This window comes from Octodon degus, unplaced genomic scaffold (assembly GCF_000260255.1).
Source record: "Octodon degus isolate 3935 unplaced genomic scaffold, OctDeg1.0 scaffold00034, whole genome shotgun sequence".
NCBI lineage: Eukaryota > Metazoa > Chordata > Mammalia > Rodentia > Octodontidae > Octodon > Octodon degus.
In genome coordinates this window covers 12,977,779-12,999,214 of record NW_004524610.1, presented here as the reverse complement: position 1 = coordinate 12,999,214, position 21,436 = coordinate 12,977,779, and the positions used below count along the sequence as shown (strand labels likewise).

At 45.9% G+C, this 21,436-nt stretch overlaps 2 protein-coding genes across 5 annotated transcripts in view; one reads left to right on the top strand and one right to left on the bottom strand.

The window, feature by feature from the left end:
• Samd3 (sterile alpha motif domain containing 3) overlaps positions 1–7,040 on the top strand; it is a 59,316-nt gene extending 52,276 nt beyond the window's left edge. Inside the window, exons 8-10 of the mRNA XM_004630256.3 lie at positions 5,788–5,959; positions 6,457–6,539; positions 6,759–7,040. Of these exons, the coding sequence (XP_004630313.1) occupies positions 5,788–5,959; positions 6,457–6,539; positions 6,759–7,040 (537 nt within the window). The remainder of the gene's footprint in view (positions 1–5,787; positions 5,960–6,456; positions 6,540–6,758) is intronic.
• Positions 7,041–10,471: 3,431 nt separating this feature from the next.
• Positions 10,472–21,436, bottom strand: part of L3mbtl3 (L3MBTL3, histone methyl-lysine binding protein) — a 113,190-nt gene continuing 102,225 nt past the window's right edge. For all 4 annotated transcript variants that reach the window (XM_023714280.1, XM_004630254.3, XM_023714281.1 and 1 more), the window contains 3 exons: positions 19,642–19,811; positions 19,346–19,408; positions 10,472–11,150 (listed from right to left, as the gene is read on the bottom strand). In XM_023714280.1, coding sequence (XP_023570048.1) covers positions 11,007–11,150; positions 19,346–19,408; positions 19,642–19,811 — 377 coding nt within the window. In that variant the 3' untranslated portion in view covers positions 10,472–11,006. The remainder of the gene's footprint in view (positions 11,151–19,345; positions 19,409–19,641; positions 19,812–21,436) is intronic.

Genomic DNA, 21,436 nt, shown 5'->3' with positions numbered 1-21,436 from the left:
AAAAAAAAAAATCACTGGGCAATCCCACTTGGATGGGTTGCACTGGCTGACCCCACTCGGCCTCTTCGCAGGCTGAGGCAGGAAGATCAAGCGCACTACCTCATGCTTGGCTCGCAGGCGCTGTGCTGCTGAGCTGCGTCGCAGCCCTGTCTGTTTTTAAACAAAAGAATTCAACATTTTCAGTTTCTCTGTGATGTACCTGCCTAACTCAGTCCCGGGAAGCTGAAGCTTCTAAAACCCTGTTCTGCTTCCTAAAATGAAAGGAAACTTGACCTTCCCTTTATTTATTTACTTGTTTATGAATTACTTTTTCTGAGTTTTGACAAGGCTTTACTAGGTCACTACATTCCCCAGACTGGGCCTCCGCTACCCTCCTCCTGCTCAGCTTCCTGGATGCGGAGATTGCAGCAGCGCTTCATCACACCTGCCTTACTAGGTAGCTCCTCCAACAGTCCCCATCACAGGAGGGTTGCCCTTGCTGCGGGCCACCCCACTGGCCTTCACTCCTGCCACTGCTAATGGCTTCTGAGCTCCGGGGCTGTGGGTGTGGGTGTTGTGGAAGGAAAGCAGCTGTTGCCAGTGGTAGTCAGTCCTGGCCCTCACCACTCCCCACCCGCACCCCTGCACTCATGGGCCTTCTCTCCTCAAAACACCTTGTTAGAAAACTTTAAAAAAAAGAATCACTGGATGATCCCACTTGGGTGGATTGCAGTGGATGATCCCACTCAGCCTCTTAGAAGGCTGTGGCAGGAAGACCAGTGGAAGCCAGGTGTTCAGGAGCCAGGCCAGGGCAAGGGGACAAGATCCCGTCTCACCTCCAACCTCCACCATGGAAACAAACAGCGCAGTAGAAAGCCAAATAACAAAGAACAGAAGCAATGAAGCTTAAGTGCTCTACATAAGGATAAAGCTGATCAGGTCTGTAAAACTTTGGTGAAGGACCTGACTTTGCCTTTGGCTCAGGGAGGCCACCAACCTGGCTAAATCCTCCCACTGGCACAGAGCTTTAGTACTGCTCACAGGGCAACGTGCAGGGGATGCCCGTGCCCTGGCATTGGTTAAGGGCCTGGAAGGGAGGCGGGAGAAGGCCCACCGCAGGGGTGTGGGTGGGCAGTGGTGAGGGCCAGGACTGACTACCACTGGCAACAGCTGCTTTCCTTCCACAACACCCACGCCCACAGCCCCGGAGCTCAGGAGCCATTCACAGTGGCAGGAGGCCCTTCCTGGGCTCTTCTTGTCTTGTTCAAAGGAGAGGATTGGAACAGTCAATGAAGAGAAAGCTTAACGTTTATCTGAGACAAAGGAGCACTGCTCTTTCTGGGGCAGATGCTTCCCTGGGTCGTGGCTCAGAGAAAGGCCACAGTCCCTGCGCAGAGCAGGGGGAGGCTGTGTTCTGACGCAGAGCCCCTTGGGGTCCTTGGCCAGGAACCACCTGCTGCCTGAGGTCATCCTGTCACTTGGTCCTGCAGATGAGACCACTTAGCCCTTCCTGGGCTCTTCTTGTCTTGTTCAAAGGATAGGACTGGAACAGTCAATGAAGAGAAAGCTTAACGTTTATCTGAGACAAAGGAGCAAAAGAGTGCAGCAGAGGGGAAGGTGCTCTGGAAAGGGGCGCAGGGTGGAGCGGGCAGGCCAGCAGCCCGGACTGCAGCCAGCTCCCTTCTGACCTCAGGGTGGAAACCCAGTGGATCTTGCACTAGAAGACTAGCATCAGGTACAAGGTTTGGCCTCATCCCACCACCCAGGGCTGGAGGAACTGTAAACCGCCCTCCCCAGCAGGTGTCAGGGGCAGGATCAGCAAACTCTCCTGGTCTCCTCTGAAACCATTCTACCACACCTTTGTCCTCTGCTTCAACTCAGCAAGGATAAAGACCTCTGGTCCAGCACTCAGACCTCCAGAGTGCAGCAGGCTTGTGCTCACACCCCAGAGTCCACACCTTTGCATCAGACTCAGGTCCTGAACTTGATTTTGCTGTGTCTGGGTTACTTTTCTCTCATTGCTGGGACAAAATACCTGACACCCAAAATCATGGGAGGAAAAGTTTATTTAGCTCATAGTTACTGGAGGTTTCAGGCCCTAATTAGCTGGTTTCAAGCCAGAGTGGCACATGGCAGAGGGCAGCAGTTCATGGTGGCAGAAGGCAGCAAAGAACAAAGGGAGGAGCAGCGGCCTCAGCAGCTAGCAAGCCTCTCTCCTTTTCTACAATGTATTCTGGCTATCATCCCCAGGGTGAGTGTAGCACTCACACCCATAATCCCAGCATTGGATCATGAATTAATCAGAAACTCTAGAATCCTGCCCCAGTGACCGCTGAGGCTTTGGGAGGACAACCAGACACAAACCATGATACTCTGTGACTGAGGCAGAACCTTACAGTCCTGCGTGAACCTGATAAAATACACTCTAACAGGACCAGAGGGAGCAACCAGTCATATGACTGCCATGCAGATCAAAGTGAAAAATCCTTTAAAGGAACACACTTGTATCCTAACACCTTCCCAACGGTGGTGTCTGTCCCTTGACCCTGAGCTTTTGAGCCCTGCCTGAGGAGATACAGTGCCTTGGAGTCTGTACCGGCCTGGAGAGGCTGGTCCCAGCCCTAGAGCACTGCCTCTTAGCTGTGAAGTAGGTTCACTGTCAGAAAGCCAGATCAGGAGGGTGGGGAACACAGGGACCGGTGGGCTCTATGTGTCATGCAGGGAATCTCAGCCGAAAACCTGATAGATCAACAATGAGCCAGACTGAGTTAGAAATGGAAAGAACATTGACTGGAATGAGAATAGCCCTGGGTAACAGCACCCTGAGAAAACAGAGACAGGGGCTGTGACCCTGCAGACAGACTGATAGAAATTGTCTGATCTGAGGAACAAGAAGGAAAAGGATTGAGATGAAGCCACGAGACAAAGCTTGGGGTTGTGATGGCTACACACAGCCGGGAGTGTGGCTGCAGGGAGCTGGGGGGGTTGAACCCTCAGTGAGTAGGCTGAGGATGCTGACAGCCAGGTCCTTGTTGAAGGAAGCACGGGAGGAGGAGGTGGTGTTGGACTGGCACTGAAAGCATCAGTATGAACTCACGGTTTTGATGCTGAAGGTAACGCATTGATTTGGGAAAGGACTTCGCAATGGAAGGCCACATGGTAAACTGTGTGTATTCAAGGAAGATACATCAAAAGCAGCATCTTAAAGGCAGCGTGAGGAGGACTGCATGATTTTGAGATGGTAATCTTTGTCTCAAAGGATCAACCTCAGAGGTGGCATCAACCCACAGGTGGAGCAGCACTTGAACAGAAGCACTCACAGAGGTGCTTTCTGTGTGAAGCCTGGTGGCCTTTGTGCCAGGCCGGGGCTCTGACAGGTCTCTTGGAATGGCCCTTACTGTCAGGCAAAGGGGCAGGAGATGCCTCCTTTGTAACCTGTGGGCTCAACTTTGTCACTAGCTTGACACAGTGACTCCATCCTGGCTCTGAAGACCCACACGGTATATAAGAGTGTGTTTCCCGGCTTTGTTCCCTGAGAAAGCCCACGGCAGTAGTACCTTTATAGCAAGGAGCATATCTAGGGCTGAAATTTTAGCTTATCCATGCTATTCTTCTATAAAAGAAACAAGAGCTGCAGCAAATACCTATAAGAAAATACAAGACCAACTGGAAATATTGTGTAAAGCCAGGAATGAAGAGAATGCTCCCAGACTAATAGGATAGGTCAAGAGGATACACGAGTCAGGAAAGCAGTTCTTGCTGGCCAAATCTGGGCGAAAAAATAATCCAATGAAAATTATATAAAGAATTTAAGGTTTGAATTTTTAAACATTTGAAAACATTTGGGTAAGGTAGAAATGTATTAACTTGCAATGATATAAAATATAAATAAGTCAGTAAATGTAGAAGAAGAGAAAGCTCCGTCTTAGAATAGAAGGCGGACTAACACATGGAGAGATGGCAGAGTAAGAAAATGCCCATTCGGCAATGGTGCTGGAAATGCATGCTTAAGGCAGGGGCCACTGGTGGACGCTAAGTCCAGGGGAGGAAAGCCACATGCAGACCAAGATCACAACAGAAACCCAAAGCACCTCCCGCAGCACACTCACCGCCTAAGTGGATTAGCTCTACAGTGGAGACCAGCAGCGCCCGTTTGGGCCACGTGAGAACAGTTACCACCCCCAGTGTTACCATCTTGTGCTTCCTGAAGCGACCAGAAAGGCCAGCACTCCTGACTGCAATGCACAAATCATGGGCAAACACCACACAAACCTCGACAGAGGGATGTCCTGTGGAGTGACCGGCCACTAGTTTTGAAAAATGTGCAGGAAAAACAAGATGATTCAGACACAGACTAAAGGGATGTGGTATCTAAATCATGTGTGATCCTGGGATCGGTTCTGAACCTATTAAAATCATGTTCAGAGCTGTCACGTTTGAATGAGACTTGCCTGTGGGTTAGACTTTCCAGATCTGAGGGTCCCTGCAGGTAGGAAATATGCCACGAAGAATTAAGTAGCCACAGAGTATGATGTCTGTGGGCTGTTTTCAAGTGGATCTGGAACAGGGAGGACTTTACTTGAAGAGTAAAGTACCTGTGAGTTCTACCCTTTTGTAAATTCAATGTAAACAATAAATAGATGAAAGATCGTTACACTGTGGGCTGTGAAACGTGTGGACACGTTTTCCCTTGTCCATGCTCCGTTTCCCACCTGCCCACTAAGGCCCATTTTCTGCAGCTATTAGGCTACATTAGCAGCCCACTGAGTGCCGCCTAACGGAACCAACTGGCTCTGCAAGAGTGTGGAGTCCAGTCTGCTGACAGCATTCAGACCTGATCTCTGGACAGCTTTGGATCTACCAAAATATCCAGGGAACAGCGAGGCCCGGTGGAGACCACATAGCTTTACAGCTTTAGGGAAAAAAAAATTACTGAGTTAACTCATGCTAATGGGCACGACTGATGGCTTGATGACACCATTCTAGCAACGAGGGGGTGGGGGGCGAGGGGCAGGTGGGATTTTCTGATGGATGGAATTAAGGAAGTGGTAGGAAAATGTGGATTTGAGACAGGGCACTTGTACAAAGGTAAAGTGATTTTTGTCTCAACTTGGTAGTCAAATCTGCACTCACATTTTTTAAAACTTTATTTTTTTTAGGGTTTGTGTGTATGCTGGGATTACAGGCTCAGTGCACCTGGGTGCATGGCCAGCACGGTATGTGGTGCCAGGGATCGAACCCTGGCCCCTGCACTTACCTAAGCAAGTGCTTAGTCCACTGAGCTGTCTCACTGGCCCTACATTTTTTATGTTTTATCTCTGCCAATTTACAATCTTGAAGATTCCCCTTCATTTTTAGGACATGATGATTACATACTGTTCAAGGGCTGTTTCCTAAAATGCAACTGTTTTCTCATCTTTCTCCTTGTTGGGCCCTGTCACAGTGTATGCGCCGGAAGAACTGTAAGGTCCTAGAACTCTGACTGGAGTCCTGGTTAACTTCAGTTTGAATCTAAAACTTAGTTCTTAACTGGTTTTATTGTTATGGAAGTGGAAAACACTATTCCCCAAAGTTTCAATTTCATACTTTCAGAATTTCACTGTGTCCATTACTTATGTTTTTCTATTCATTCCAGTCTTTCATGTTTTTCTCCCCATCTCAAGTTTTTACTTCTCCAATAATGCTACTAAAATACCAGTGTATTTTTTAAACTGGCCTTTGAAGCTTAGTGTAATTCTAGAGTCACTTACTTGTTCACATTAAAGACAGATTTTCTTTTAACCTGATCTATTGCTTTCTTTTAATCAGATGTTCAGAGAATTCCAGCTTCTGACAAGAACAGATATTTATAGGAAAACAAGGCATATTTTGGAATCCTACTCAGAAAATGTACTGACTGCTTTCTCGGTGGTGGACAAGCCCATCAGTGTGGCTCTGCAGGAGGCAATGAGGCAGTGTACAGATGAAGGCATGTTGAAATGTTAGTATGCGTGTGTGTGTGGGGGGGTGCGGGCCAGTGTGGTTAGCTGTGATTTAGGATATGGAAAAGCACGCTTCCGTAGCAATTCGTGGAAAGGAAAAAGAACGTTTCCAATGGGAAGAGTAGTGCTGGCAGTTTCCTAACCTGCCCTGAATACTAATGCACACTATATGAAACTGTATTTGGGGATCTGGCGACCTGTGCATTTTATAATGCAAATCAGAAAAAACACGACAAGATGATGTTGGTGGGCAGAGTGCAGAATGCTTGTCTCTCCTGGCTGTGACCTGGAGGACACACGAGGGGTTCTGAGTTTTCCTAGAAGACGCCGGTTTTAAAAGGCTGTGAAACACTTGTCCAAGGCCAGCTGGTGCCCGGTGGGACACACCATCACCACGACCTCCACCATCAGCAGCAAAAGCGAGATGTTTTACTATTAGCATCGCCATGTTGTTAAAAACTTCTTATGCGGACCATAAACATGTTTGCTTTGACAGATATGAAGATGACAGCCACATGTTTACTTCTCCCAGATGTTTTTGGAGATGATCCCAGCCTTTTTGCCGTTGTGAATGAGAGGGTAAGTAGTGTGTTAAAGAACACTGGTTTGCTATTTTATAAAATATTCATAGGATTTATTTGGAAGGGTAGTGGTAGACACTGAGTTCCATTTTTTCATATGTACAGAGATGCGAAAGTGCCACGAGCTCATTTACTGTGGTACTGTGGTTACTGCCACTGTGTTTTATTCCTCGGCATCTTACACGCCACGTGGCAGTGACTCCATTCTGCTTTCCAGGTGCAAGTGTCCACGCCTGTGTTGGAAGTTAAAAATCCTTTTGACGTCAACGTCTGCGAATTTTCTTTATACCTGGACAAGGAGGAGCTCACCAAGGTGGAGGACTGTGTGACAGCCCTGGCAGCCCTCGTGGCTGCCTTCCATGTCTTTGAGATCGAGTGTCCAAGAAGGCTGTCCCAAACGCTCCACTTCCTCGACACGCTCATCTTTGACACATGTAGTCCCTATTGTTCTTGGAAAGAAAAGGAAAAGAAAGTAGGATTTCAGGCCCCTGTCACTTAACACCATGCCAGATATTGCATCGAAGGTACCCATCAAAGGGCAGCAGAAGCATGATGAGTATCATTTTCATTTAGGGTTGGGACAGAAGTAGGTATTAGCAAATCATTCTGGATCAAAGATGCTGAATTCCAACTGTACCTTTACACTTTCTAAGGTCTCTGAAATTCTGTAACAAATACTTAAGAACTCTTTCTTCATTTTGAGGTCTTAGAAATTCCATGATCAAAGCTGTGTTTTCAAGAATGATTTCGTTTCTAAGACACTGTCTTCAAATCCCTGGGATTAGAGCACGGCCTGGCCCAACTTCACACACCCACTTCTGGAAGATGCAGGGCGCTGAAGCTGAGGCTGCCTGTGTGCTCTGAACACTGCTTGGAAAGTCTGGACCGGAGCCTATTACAAATGGCACTCTCGCCACCTGGCCCCACGCTGAGTGCGTGGCTGGCCCATCCTCAGGCATTCTGGCTTCCCACTGTCACTTAACGGGCATGCCATCCCGAGGTCTTCTCCACGCTAGCCGACCTTCGAGGCACAGGTTCTGCCTGTGACCTGAATTCATGTTCAGGAGCTTCCCTCTGTAGAGACTCAGGGAGGGTGTCGCCGCCCCCTGCTACTGCCCAAGGCCCACGAGACGTGTGTTAACAGCGGAAAGGGACACTGGGGCTCTCACGCTCACTGCAGTCTCACCCCTTTGCCAGTATTTTAGAAGGATAAATGATTAAAAACTAGTTTTTAAGGTGCCCTTTAGTGTTGCCATGAAAATATCAGTGCTCCTAGTTCTCAAAAATGGGAGCGGCAGTTTGGGGACTGAAAAGAGACTGGGATGTATGTTTCGTGGGTTGTTTGATCAAATTCACTAAGAAAAGCTTAAAGGAGAGAGAATATGGATTATTGAAGATGTACTTTTACAGTACACATCTCTGGAACTCCTGTGAAATATTCTGTTCTACCGCTGACGCGCTGGCAGTGCCTCTTTCCATACCCTTTAGTCAGGGAGCAGAGAAGGAAGATGCGCCGCCTGACCACAGCGGCTCCTCCCTGGCTCCCTCCGCCACAAGGCAGGCAAAGGAAGTGAACCTCGTCACATGGGATTTTGTGCGCAGGACAGTGCCTGTCCCACAGTCTCCCTCTCTTCTGTCTCACAGAATGTTTCCTTCCTCGTAAGCCATCCCTTCGTTTTCCCACATCATTCCTCCTCCAGCATCTTGTTAACTCCAGGCTCTGTCCTAACCACCGCATCTTCAGTGCTGTCGGTCAGTTCTGGGCTCCCTGTCCTTCCAGGAGCTGGGTCACCGGGAGGCTCCACGGCAGCTGCTTTTAGGTGCGGCACAGGAAGGTGTCCACACGGAGCTGTGCACAAACTGCAGGGGGGTCTGGCCCCTGAACACGACAGACCTGAGCTCACCCTGAGCGCAGATTCCTGTCTAGGTCCTTATGTTTTCTGGTCATGTATCTACCTTGGTGCCTGGCTTGGTGCTGCTACTTGGTAAATATTCAGTATTGCTGGGCATTCCCTATTTGCTGTGGGTCTTAGTCCACTGAATCTAGAAGTGACAAGTGACAGGCTGGGTTAATATTAACCTGGAGACAGATTTCACTTGGCTTGTACAGTGGTTTAAAAATATTTAAAAATACCTTTTAGACAGAAGGCCCACTGTCCCCACCCTTTCCTTCTGTAATATCCTCAGCCTGCCTCTCTAATTTAAGAGATTTCCTTATTATTAGGGCTTCCTTTTTTTTTTTTTGTTTTAACCTTTAAAATGGATTATATCTTAGAAGTTGAGTAGGAAAAAGACTTCCTCTACCCAAGGTATACACAATCCTGTCACCCTAAGCATGCTCAGTGCTTCGCCTCTAACCTACAACATGCTGCTTGGATGTAGGGGTCCCTTCAGAAAGATTGAACAGCCCTTTCATGACCACATATGCTTTAAACTGGAAAGAAAATATTCCCCAGGTGGATGAACCCAACTTGATCTAACTACAGTTTTTCAAAAATCTTGTCTCATTTTCTTGGGGTATAGCTTGATAAACAATAGTAAATCTTACAGACACATTAGATTGTTCTGTAAGGAATCAAACAAGGGCCTCATGCATGGTAGCCATGAGTTCTGCCTGGGAGCTAAGTCCCCGCCCTTATGTTATCCTTGAGATTCTATTGTTGTTTGTGTTTTGGGTTTTTTTTTTTTTTTTTTTGGTGGAACTGGGGATTGAACTCAGGCCCTTAAGCTATCTTCCCAGCCTCTCTATTATTGTTTTTATTTCACCTCTCCCTGAGAAGCTTCTCCTGAAAAACGATACATATGTAAAAAAGAATCTGTAATGAAGATTTTATTTCATTCATACCAGATATAACAAATGCAACCTGAATGTATGTACAAATTCTGAACAGAATATAAAAGAGGGAAGGGGACAACAAAGAAAACCTTCTTTAGCAGAGTCATGCACAGAAATGGATGGGGTACTGCAGGTGTAGCTGAGCCTGCTTCACCCTGAAGCATGCCAGGTACACACAGCTCCTAACAGACTCCCGGCAGGGCCAGCCAAGGCAGTCCTATGCTGGAGGAAACAGGCAGCAAAGCAGCAGGACTCTGCCTGGAGTTCAGACAGCATGCTACAAACCTCACTGTAAACAGTCCTTCCATGAATGCCTAATCCTGCAATTAGAAAGCACATCATAAGACTGACAAAATAACTTTTCCCTTAGAAATACATATTTATAAAAGAAACACTGCCAGCTATCAGTTCACAGATAGTCAAAGGGTTTCCATTTAAAGTGCATCCGAATGGTTATGTATCAAGGCAAAGTATTTTAAAGGAGGAGGGATTACTCTGGAACGCAGGATCTTGAGTGATTGCTTTGGGATTCACCGTCCTCATCTGTGAGTCCCGAGAACTCCATGTGTCACACCTTGCTGTTCAGTAAATCAGTGCTCTCTTTCCAGCAAGCCCTGGAGAAAGCCGTGGGTGGAGGGCACCCTGCAAGACTGGAGATGGCGCTTTATAGATGAGTGTGTCCACCAGCAGAGCGGGCCCTTCACCCCTGAAGAACTCCAGGTACCTCCACTACAACTAGAGAAAAGCTCCAAATAATCCCACAAACAGTTCAGTACCCTCACAAGTCCTCCCGCACCCTCAACTGTAACCACACATTCCTCCAATGCCCTCGGACTCTTGTAAACACATGGGCACCATGGCGTGCAAGACTGATGCCACTCATATATCTACCTAGTTTATTTATGGTGATATATTTTATTTTTCAATTCCATTCTTTTATATACATGTTTTTGGTAATTATAGTAAAGATGCTGGTGAAAAGTAATCTGTTTAACATTTCATAATGCGTGCAAAAGTAAAAACACTGATTTAAAAAAAAGGAAGTTTCACAACTATTTAGCCCCACCAAATGAGGAGGAGCAGTTGGGCGACATCATGACTTGGCAAAGTCATACTTAGCATAATGTTGCAATTCAAAATATGGCACAAAAGGAACAATACAGGTAACAGTCCCACTGGCTATCTAGCCAGGTTTTGACTAATTTGGTTTAAGTTGAAATTCAATTATATAAAAAGGTTTCTGAAAGTATTGAAAAAGAAACAGTGTACATGAAAGAGAATTCAACAATGTTTACAAAATGCCAAAAGTTCTTACTCTGCCCCCCTTTGTCCATAAATAATTAATGAGGTTCCCCCTTTCCCCCACCCCCCCCAGCCACAAAAAGATTTACAAAGATAAATTTAGCTCAGTGAACAGAACCAAAAGATGACTGTTTTTAGACAGTACCTGGTTAAAAGCTCACGTACTTTAAGAATTCATATATTGTCTCTCAAGGAATATAAATAATCCGATAGTGTTGCTCTTTTGAGTTTTGGAGACTTCTCATGTAGAGTTCTAACCGTCCTTGTGCTTTGAATAAAACATGAGCTGTGAAGCAGAAAACTGGTGGGACCGAGAGGTCGCCACCCTCAAAGTTCGTTGTGGGAATTCTTCTCTGCAGCCTTGAACATCAGAATAGAGTTGAAGATTTTGAGAGCAGGGCCCAGCTTAATGCTCATAATTTTAACAATGTCTGTTTGGGTCATAAGTAGAAAGGCTTCTCCGTCAATTTGCTAAAACAGGGAAGAAACAAAAGAACATGCATCAGCTGGAGGTAGTGTAGCGGTGAACATCCACGCTCCAGTACGCAGCTGGCTTCTACACAGCGATGAAGAAGGTACGTGCAGAGTTCAGGGGTCTACCACTCTCCAGATGTATGGAGCTGTCTACCTAGAACAGCCCCCTCGCCTGTGGACTGAGGTTTAAAGGCTCAGTCTGCTGGAAAATGGGAAGTATCTGTGCTTCCTATGATGACTCTAAATTCCGTGCTGAATTAAGGACAATATGGAAAAATCAAGTATGTCCCAAATCTACTTCATATCATGGTAGGTTTTCAAATTAGAAAAGAAACAATGGGGCCGGGGAGATGGCTCAGTAGGATAAGCGCTTGACTGTCAAACACAAGGATCTGAGTTCAATCCCCGGTTCCGGAAAAAAAAAGAAAAAAGAAAAAAAAAGAAAGAAAAGAAGCAAACCCATGTCTCTTAACATAGCCAAAAGAGCACAGGTGAATGAACCAGCAGCTATATGCCAACAATTTTTTAAAATTAGGCTTTTACCACCAAGGGAAGAAAACAAGATAACACTTATGTCCAGCAGAGCCACATGGAGTTTTCACATACAGAAGAAAAGCAGTTCACATTGTACGTGGAAGAATGTGAGAGAGCTTTAAGAGCACAGGTTACTCTGCACTGATTACAAGTGATTACAAAGTCAGGATTACGTAGTTATATCTGGCCTTGCTGATGAGAACTAGGTTGGGCTTCTACGGTACAGCACTCTGAGGGTGAGAGACCACTGAGAAGATGACACCTGGTTTGGGAGGCTGAGCACAACAGCTGAGGTGTTTTTCTTTTTCTGTTTTATGTAACTTTCAGCACTTTCTTTGGGGTTTTCCCACTGTGCACAAAAAGTAAAACACACTTTTGTTTCTGTTCCATTAGATACTATGACAGCAATATATTATGGGACTGAATTGTCTCCTGCAAACTAATGTGTTGATGACTAAAGCTCACAGCCCGTTAAAATGTGATCTTATTTGAAAATAGGATCATTGGACATGCAATTTAAGGTGAGATTGCAATGGCGGAGGGTGGACCCCTAATTCACAGAAAGAAAAGGGGAAGTTCAGGCACAGCTACCTAGAGAGGGATGGCACAGAGGACATCCACGGCTAAGGTGAGGGGAGAGGCCTGACCAGAATATTTCCTCTCAGTCCCTAGACGGAAGCCAGCCAGCCCACGTCTTGGCCTCCAGATTTCTCTAGGATTGTAGTATCCAGAACTGTAAGACCACAAATTTCCCCGGCTTAGGCCACTGATTTGTATTTGTTCTGGCAGCCCTAGGCAAATAATAAAACTCTGAATTTTGTAGAGTTCACTAAATGCAGGGTGACAATTAAGTACTTTTTAAGACCTTTTCTTTCAAAAATTTAAAACACAAACCTCTGTAATCCTAACTTCCTAGATGGTCTATTTTATATTAACAACTTGAATCTTATTACTTGAATAATTATTCAAATAATTCTGATTATTCAAATAGTAAGTCTTCAAAAAGTTTGCTAATTCAGTAAAACCATGATGCTACAGTGATCTAAAAAGATATCCCAATGGGTAACCCAGGTCCATGGAAGGTCTGAGGAATATTGAGCTTTTTAGAGACACAGACTGGGGTCTCACATCTTGAGCCACGAAGGACCTCTCCTGACAAAGAGAGTCAGGAGGAAAGCACACCCATTCCCATTTCCCACCCCAGGCAGAATTCAAGAGTAGGCGCAGGCGCAGAGAAGTCTTCTAAGGCTGTAATGAAGATTTCAAACAACACACTAGTTTCCCAAAGGGCAAACTACAGAGATGTACTAGTCTATTAGATCTGGAGCTTGCCCAAGGCGGGCAGCAGCTGTGGGGTGTCCTCACCCATCCACAGAAGAGTGCAGGTGATAAGTGATCAAAGATAAAAGTAACCAGAGAACCAAGGGGCTGAGATTTGAAGAGCAGGGTGAGAAGGTTAAGGTTTAATAGATTATTATTTATAGGGTTTTACTGCAAAGAAAACGTATGTAGAAGCCAGTGCCATCCTCTGTGTACTACAGACAAGCTGGTTTGATGTACAGCCACAGGATGAGCCTCCATAGGAAGGAGGTACACTTCATTTAAGAAAGTGTACATTTTGGGTTTGCGAGATAGCTCAGCAGACTGAAGTGCCTGCTTAGGCAAGCTTAGGCAAGCACAGGGACTGCAGTTCAATCTCTGGCACCACATGCTGCGCCAGCCCCACCCCCAGGGTGAGCTGAGCCAGCTACAGAGTCCGGGCGTGGTGGCACACACATAGCACTACAAGCAAAACCAAAAGGAGCACATGCCTGTAATCCCAGCACCAGGGAGGCTGAAAACAGGAGGATCACTACGAGTCCAGGTTGCATAGTGAGACCCTGTAACATCCAAATATGCTAAGCAAATAAACAAACACAGTGCACACTTTAAGAACTGTGATCCGGCAATGCATTCTTGGGCTTGCTTCTTACTTGACATATGCTGTCTAACTTGCTAACGGCCCAAAAGGAAGAAAAAGAATTTGGACTTCAGTGGCCCCTTGTTCTGGCACCATTCTTCCCTCTGTGGGCTCGGGCTGTCTTCCAGCGCTTGAACGCTAAGTCACAGGGATCTGCTCTTTGTTTTCCTCAGTGTACAAATGTATGAATAAATTCATTCAATAAAAATACACTAAATATTTTATTCTAAACACCCTCAAGGGCCCACACATAGCAATACAAGCAAAACCAAAAGGAGCGAATAGACAAGCAAGCAAAAAGCAGAAATTGCGGAGTCCACATTCTAGTAGTGGGAAAAAGACTACAAGCCATCGGGACACGCAGTTCATTAGTAAGCTGGAAGGTGACTAGCGTTATGAGGAAACAGGGCTGGCGGGGAGATGAGCAGGCACGTGTGGCAGCAGATGGCACTTTGCAGTAGGACAGTCAGGGGAGGACTAACTGAAATGCTGGCATCCACGCAGAGCGAGTCATGATCAGCTGAAGGGTGAGCTGCAGCAGGCTGGAAAACCTGAGGCGTGCGAGGAGGCTGGTGTGGGGAAGTGCAGAGGGCAGTGTAAGCAGAGGCCAGGAACAAGAGGGGCAAGGCACGGTCAGACTGTGGCTTCTACTCTCAGACACGAAACTCCTGGAAGGAGCTGGACAGAGGAGGGGCATGATCTGGCTGCAATTTATCAGGATCACTGAGACTGTGTTGGGGTAGACAGCAGAGCAGTAAAAAGAGAAGCAAAGCAATGTATCAGGAGACTACTTCATGAAGCCAGGTGAGAGATGATGCTTCACCCCAGCATGTAAGTGATGAAGGTACGGTCAGAATCTCCCTGTGTTAAGAATGCACTCAACAGGGCCTGTACTATGGAAAACAAAAGTTAAGGATGACTTCTAATAATAGCTGATCCTAGTATATCTACTTCTTCTTTTAGAGATGGCTTGTCAGGGGCCGGGGATATTGCTCAGTGGCGTAAGCGCCTGCCTGGCAAGTGCAAGGTACTGAGTTCAATCCCTGGTACTGCCAAAAAAAAAAAAAGAAAGAAAAAAAGAGATGGCTTGTCAGACTTTGAATGTGTTATAATTTACCTCTAGGACTCAAACCAATATCCCAATTATGTGAGATAATCTTACTAGGCAAGAACTGTGTTTTACAACTTTTAAGGCATCCATCTCATCATATTATTTCACAGAGTAATATCCCTAAGGTAGGAATTTAGCAAAATTTCACCAGGTCATGAATACAGGTGTGACGGAGTACATGCTTGCAGAGATACTAGCAGCACCGCTCCTCTGAAGATCTGGCTCAGAGGAAGCATGGTCCCTGAAGAGTCTCCAAAGATGGGGGCACATTACAGTTCATACCTAGCTGTCCCCCACGAGCCTCCCACGCTCAGGGGCAGGGCTTCTGTAAGAGCAAGGGACCCTGCAAGCACTCCCCTGGCCTGGTCAGGGGAGGAGGCTCACTGGGCCGAGACTGGAAGGGTGCAGCTGCCTCCCAGCTCCTTCTTTTTCTCTCTGCTTCCTAACTGCCAGGATGGAAGCAAATTCTCCTTAACTATGCTCCTCTGCTACACTGTTCTGTCTTGGAGCAAGTGCAATACAGACTGGAACCAGGAACCAAACTAAACGTCCCTTCCTTAAGCTGTGCATGTTGGGTCTTGTGTCCAGGGATGAGAAAGCCATTTAGACAGATTTGGTTGCTGCTGGGAATACAGGACCACGAAGCTTAGAAGTCTTTAGAAATGGTTCACTGAAGGAGTTGGGAAGGTTTGGAGACACAGAAGTCAGCTGAACTTAACAGAAGATTCAAGTCACAGCCCAGAAGACCAGAATGCTAATGAAAATGCAGATGTTAAGGACTACACTCAGGAAGGTTCACGTGGACACAAAGCACAAAGACTCCATTGGCAGTTGGACTAGAGCTCACATATGTTACGCTCTGCAAGAGAATCTGTCTATGTTTTGCTTATGTCCTAAGGTTTTCTGGGAGACTGAGGTTAAGTGTGGCAGAGCAGTTCATCTGGGAGAAGAAGTTCCAGGACAGATAAACGTTCAAGCTATAGGATGGTTACTGATCAGGAAGATTTACACTGAGAAACAAGTACAAAGGCTCATTTCAAAAGTATTCAGATTCGCCAAAAAGATAGAGCTTGTAACGCTGGAGCAGAAGAGAGCTTGGTTGCTGAAAAAACTAGCATTAAAAATAAGTCTCATACTTTACATCAGGACAATAAGGAAGACAAGATCCCTTGAGGCTATGTGAAGAACCGTAAGACCTTACACTTTGTGGGCTCAATGGTGTAAAAGTGAAAAACTTTGCTTTGAGAAGATAACTCCAGGGCACCCTCCTTAAAAACGGCTGCCTAGGGTATTAGTTTCCCAGGACTTGGTTCACATTGTTAAACCATGTAAGCACTCAGAGGCCTCTGCATCCACAGTCCAAGGTGGCCTGGCTGCTGTTCAAGCCAGTGACCCCAGCTACATGGTGCTGCTCTTGGATGCATGCAGAATGTGAAAGCTATAGGGTCAGGATGGTATCCACTCGGATTTCAAAAGGCCTGGGAGGCCAGGACAGGCAGTGTGACCCTGAAAGAGCAGTGTGTGAAGCTGTGAAAGTAAAGTCAAAAGTACAGTGGAGACCTCAGGAAGTGGGAGATGCCAGGAACGCGCAGTGTCTGCTGAGCAAGCTGCAGGCAGCGAGCAGAATCTGCCCGAGAGAGACGACAGGGCTGGGGCCACACAAGGCATCTGGAGTCCACACCTTACTACAGCCGGTCCTGGGTGCTGGCATGAATTTCACGCTTGCCTGCTGGGTTGCAAGACTGCTTTGGTCCCATTGTTTCTATCCTCTGGTTCTGCCTTTTGGAATAGGAACGTTTATCCTGTGGCATTGTATCTTCAAGGTATGTAACTGAGTGTTTTACTTTTTACATGCCATGAATAAAGAAATTATTCAAAGAAAGACCACGGCCGGGCATGATGGTGCACGCCATGATCCTAGCTCTCTGGGGGCTGAGGGGGGAGGACGGCCAATCTGAGTTCATTCTGGGCTCGTGCGAAATGCCATCAAAGAAAAAAAAAATCCCACATCATTTTGAACCTGAATCTTTGTTACATAATTAAGCAGATCTATACTGATTATCTGGGTGTCAACAGAAAAAACAGAATTTAAAAAATATACCATAAATTTACTTTAACAAAACTAATGACCCTCCAAGCAGGAGCAGCAGCTTCCTGCCCATGTCCATGCCTATTCAGGGGTATAGTTCACTGAACCGGGTCTACACAGACACTAAGGAGCTAGGGAAGCAAACCCAGAGCCTGAATAACCAGCAATGACAGATCACCTCGGGAGGCAACGCGGCATTTCTGCAGTGAGCTGCACATCAGACAAGGGCCGCTGAGAGTCAGGTCCGTGCCCATGAGCAGGTGCTCACCTAGAGCATCACCGCTATGATGCACTACTGGACTATACTGGGATATTCTGCTGAATTCATACACCTATAGTATTTAGATGCCAGTGGAATACCCATCTCTGACAGGACTAAACAAAAAAAGGGGATACAAAGGAAGGACCATTTTGTCTGTAGACACAAAATAGGGTAGATACACAGCTACTTTCTCTTAATTCAATGAGAAGAAAGATGTGTACTAATAGTGTTTGGACAGGATAGCATGTCTGCATCTTGTACTATGAATGACCACTAAGAAGACAACAATATGCAATGTATTTATTATTGAAACTGGCCTACTAATTGGTTTTGAAACTGTCTTGCAATTTCACAATAAAATTATTAAAAAATAAATAAAAATAATAAAAATGAAAAAAGAATAGAGTAATTAAAATTTTTTTTCTATATTTTTGTCTCTAAGAAAACAAACAAACAAACAAAAAAAATAGAGCGTCACCAACATGACCAGGCTGGTGAGCAGGGCCGGACTCCCAGTGGGGCCTGCGCCTCCCATGCTCCTAGCTGAAAGCGCGCTGGCCCTAACAGCCGAGCCTGCATGTGGGCACACAGCGTGCGTGTGTGGACCTGCAGGAAGCCTCTGAGGCAACTCAGTCTGTTTTCTGCCTGCAGCAGCATCACTTAGAACGAAAGTTAGAACCATAGTGCAGAGCTCTGCTTGGGGTAGACACCAGCAAGGGGTTAGCTTTACACTTCCGTGAGGCCTGCTAATGCCCCCAGTGGGAACCCTTGTAGGGTCATCAGGAAGCGCATCCCTTTTCATTCCAACGCTCCATGTAACTGAAGTTTTGGAGTACTGGAAATATTTAGTAAAATAATCCTCCAGAGGCACACTCTGATAAATATCTTATTATATAAGGACTGATCAAAACATATGGTAAATCTTAAAAGCGTACACAGTGAAACACATCACCATTAATCCCCCTCAAAATCTTCTCCCTCGCTTGGACACATTTATCTCACTCTTGCTGCAACTCTCTGAAGAAGTTCCAAGAATACTCTTCTTTTTAAATTTTTTTTAATTTTTATTTTATTTATTTATTTATTTATTTATTTATTTGTGTGTGTGTGTGTGTGTGTGTGTGTGTGTGTGGCCAGCTCAGCCCACCAGGGGGCGGGGCTGGCTGGCTGGGCATGTGGTGCTGGGGATTGAACTGCGGTCCCTGTGCTTTGCTAAGCTTGTTCTAAGTAGGTGCTTTAGACCACTGAGCCATCTCACCAGCCCCCAAGAATACTCTTTTATGGTTTTCTTCACAAGGTGTGATGAAGTTTGGTGACTGCTGCTGCTGCGTGCCATCTAATGCAAAAGGAGCCTCATCAAGACACTGCGGTGTGTTGCGTCCACCTTGTTCACCAGGCCTGGCACCCTGCAGCTTCTGCCTCTTCACCAAAGTCAAAAGGACCAGGAAATGTAACCACTTTTAATCAATGCAGGGCCATCGAGACAGCCTTGACAACACAACTAGAGACACTGCAAAGAGGACTTCCAGAACTGCCTCAGAAAGCGGCATGAGTCATGAGGTAGGTGTACTTAAACTGTATGTGGTGGGGGATATATTTTGAAGGGAATTTATATCTTTTACTGTAATGAAGTTTCAAAAGCAATCCATCACTGTATTTTTTGATCATAAATCATGCATATTACTGAGAAATTTTAGGATCCAAGGGATTGTTTTCAGCAAGAATGTTATTTACTACAAGCATCAAAATGAGTTAATTTTAGGGCTGGGAGATAGCTCAGTAGAATAAGTACTTGCCTGGCAAGCACAGGGTCCTGAGTTCAATCCCCAGTACCACAAAAAAAAAAAAAAAAAAAAAAAAGAGTTAATCTTAATATTGTTAGATTTTTAAAATAATGAGAACTAATTTTACTTTATTCAAAACATTGCTTTTTTCTTTCTTTGGCTTTTTTCTGGGTGAAGAACAGCCTAAATGCAGGCTATCAAGTGTTGAGTGTGGGTTTAGAGTCAGTCTAGTGACCAGAGAGCAGCACTTGCAAATATTCCTTTGCATCTCATCTTTTCCTGAGACATTTTTACAGCTGATTAATGCTGCCTATTAGGCAGCTGTCTACCACTTCATCAACTTCACCACAAGCCATCCCTGCACGCCTGCACTGTTCAGTGCCCTTCCCACCCCTGGTACTTCAGGGTTTTGATCTCACTAAGTAACACGCTGCAGAGTAGGGCACACTTACTTCATCCTTAAAGACTTTTCCGTGTTCCTCACAGCCAGGCAAGCTCTGGATGAATTCTGACACCTGTCAAAAATAACATCAAATATTTTTTTTAAAAAAAGTCAGAATCTGCTAAATTCTGCATGTTGAAAACACTTAGCCTAGATGTTTTAGAGGCATTTCAGAATAATTTCTTTCAGGAAGAAAAAAAGAAGCAAGCTCAGCTAAATCCTTCCTCCCTTCACTATATCTACTATTTCTAATCCAACACTATCGTATCTGACACCCAACAGGAAGAAAATTACACGTCTGCGTACCTCATCTGTGCTCCACTTGGACACCCTGCTGGCAGGGATGCCGGCGACAGTCGGGAGAAGTTTGCTTTGCTGTTCCCAGCGCAAGGGCAAGCATGGAATTGGGGACTTGAAGGACAGGAACACGGCTGACCGGCGCTGCGCCTGCGGCACCGGAGGATCTTCCCGGGCTCCTGAGCAATCGAAGCAAAGGGGAATTCACTCTCTAAAAAGCAGCAAAAAGGTCCTGCACACCAAGCATGTCGCCTGGAAAATGAGACTGAGGGAGCAGGGCAGCTAAAACACTGGCTCTTTCAACGTCTTACTCTCTGAATTATGCTCTCCTCCGTCATCATCAAACAATGTACGCCTTCCACTCACGCACGGGCCGCAGCACCCAGAATTACACACCTTGCGTTCTGTGGCTCACTACTGACGCTTAGATGCTGCAGATAAGACACGTGCCTCAGAGACTTAGGGGCAGGGAAAGCAGCCCCTCCTCAGGGGACTGTGTGTGTTCTGCTTCTACTTCGAATGTCCCACAGGCAATGGCTTCCAATTGGCGTGTGAAGGTGCACCAGGCCCAGCTACTCCTTGTGTCTCTGGCTCACTCTTGGCTTGCTCATTCCAGTTTACTAAACGTACTGACTTTTTAAACAGCCAGTAAGTGTGACACATTGCTGAAGTAAGAATAAAACAGCAGAAAGACAAACGGTGTACCACTATTTGTGGAGAAGAAGATTAAAACTATAGAACATTCTAGTCACGCACTAGACTTTGGAACACAAACTTCGTCTGCTGCTGCCTCCTTAAACCAGGAACTGTCACTGGCTCACAAATGGATTTTGTCTCGGAACTCCTGATGCAGAGCTTGGCAAGACAATCTCCTTGTGATTCTACAGAACAGAAGCCTTTCCTGGAAGCCACTCCTCAAGCCCTGTAGAACAAAGGCACCTGCTCCACATTTACTGCCACCCACACGCAGCTTGGCCACAGGCACCAATTCCACCACAAACCCACTCCAAGCAGCTACCTAGTTCAAGTGAGATTTATTTTTCTTTCCTTGAAGAATAAGATTGCAAAAATTGCTTTTGAATTTTCTGAGGCCAACATACCAAGGTAACCAACAACTAGATCAAGCTACTCTGCTATAAAGAAAGATGAATATGAGTTATATAGAAAAATGTATTCACCTGGAGACCATAGTGCTAAGTGAAATAAATCAGATGGAGCTGGTGAGATGACTCAGGGGAGTAAGCACCTGCCTGTCAAGCACAGGGACCAGGGTTCAATCCCTGGCACCATACGCCACGCGGGTCTTGCACCTGGGTGCACTGACCTGGCCACCGAGACCAGGTGTGGTGGTGCACGCCTGCAATCCCAAAGCTAGAGGGCTGAAAACAGGAGTGCTACCAGTCTGAGCTGTACACTGAGACCCTGCATCTACTACAGTGAAAAAAAAAATCAGATACACAAGCTTGAATATCATGTGACTGCTCTCATAGGAGAAACCTAAAGTATCAACAAATTAAAGAGCAAAATAAAAACAGCAGGAAATGGAGATAGATCTTTTGCAAAGGGGAAAAGAAACAAAAGATGGAAGAAAGGGGAAGGGGGAGAAGGGAGCACAAAAGAAATTAAGAAGTGTTCTGTGCATGCACCAACAACCTGTGGCGAACGTGATCATTATGTACTGCAAACACAGACTGATAGAAGATTAAACAATAATGAAAATCAAACACGGTCAGCACATGCTTCCAGTCATCGCCTCCTTCCATCAAGGCGTCCGCTGCCCTTCCCAGAGCATCATCTCTCCTGG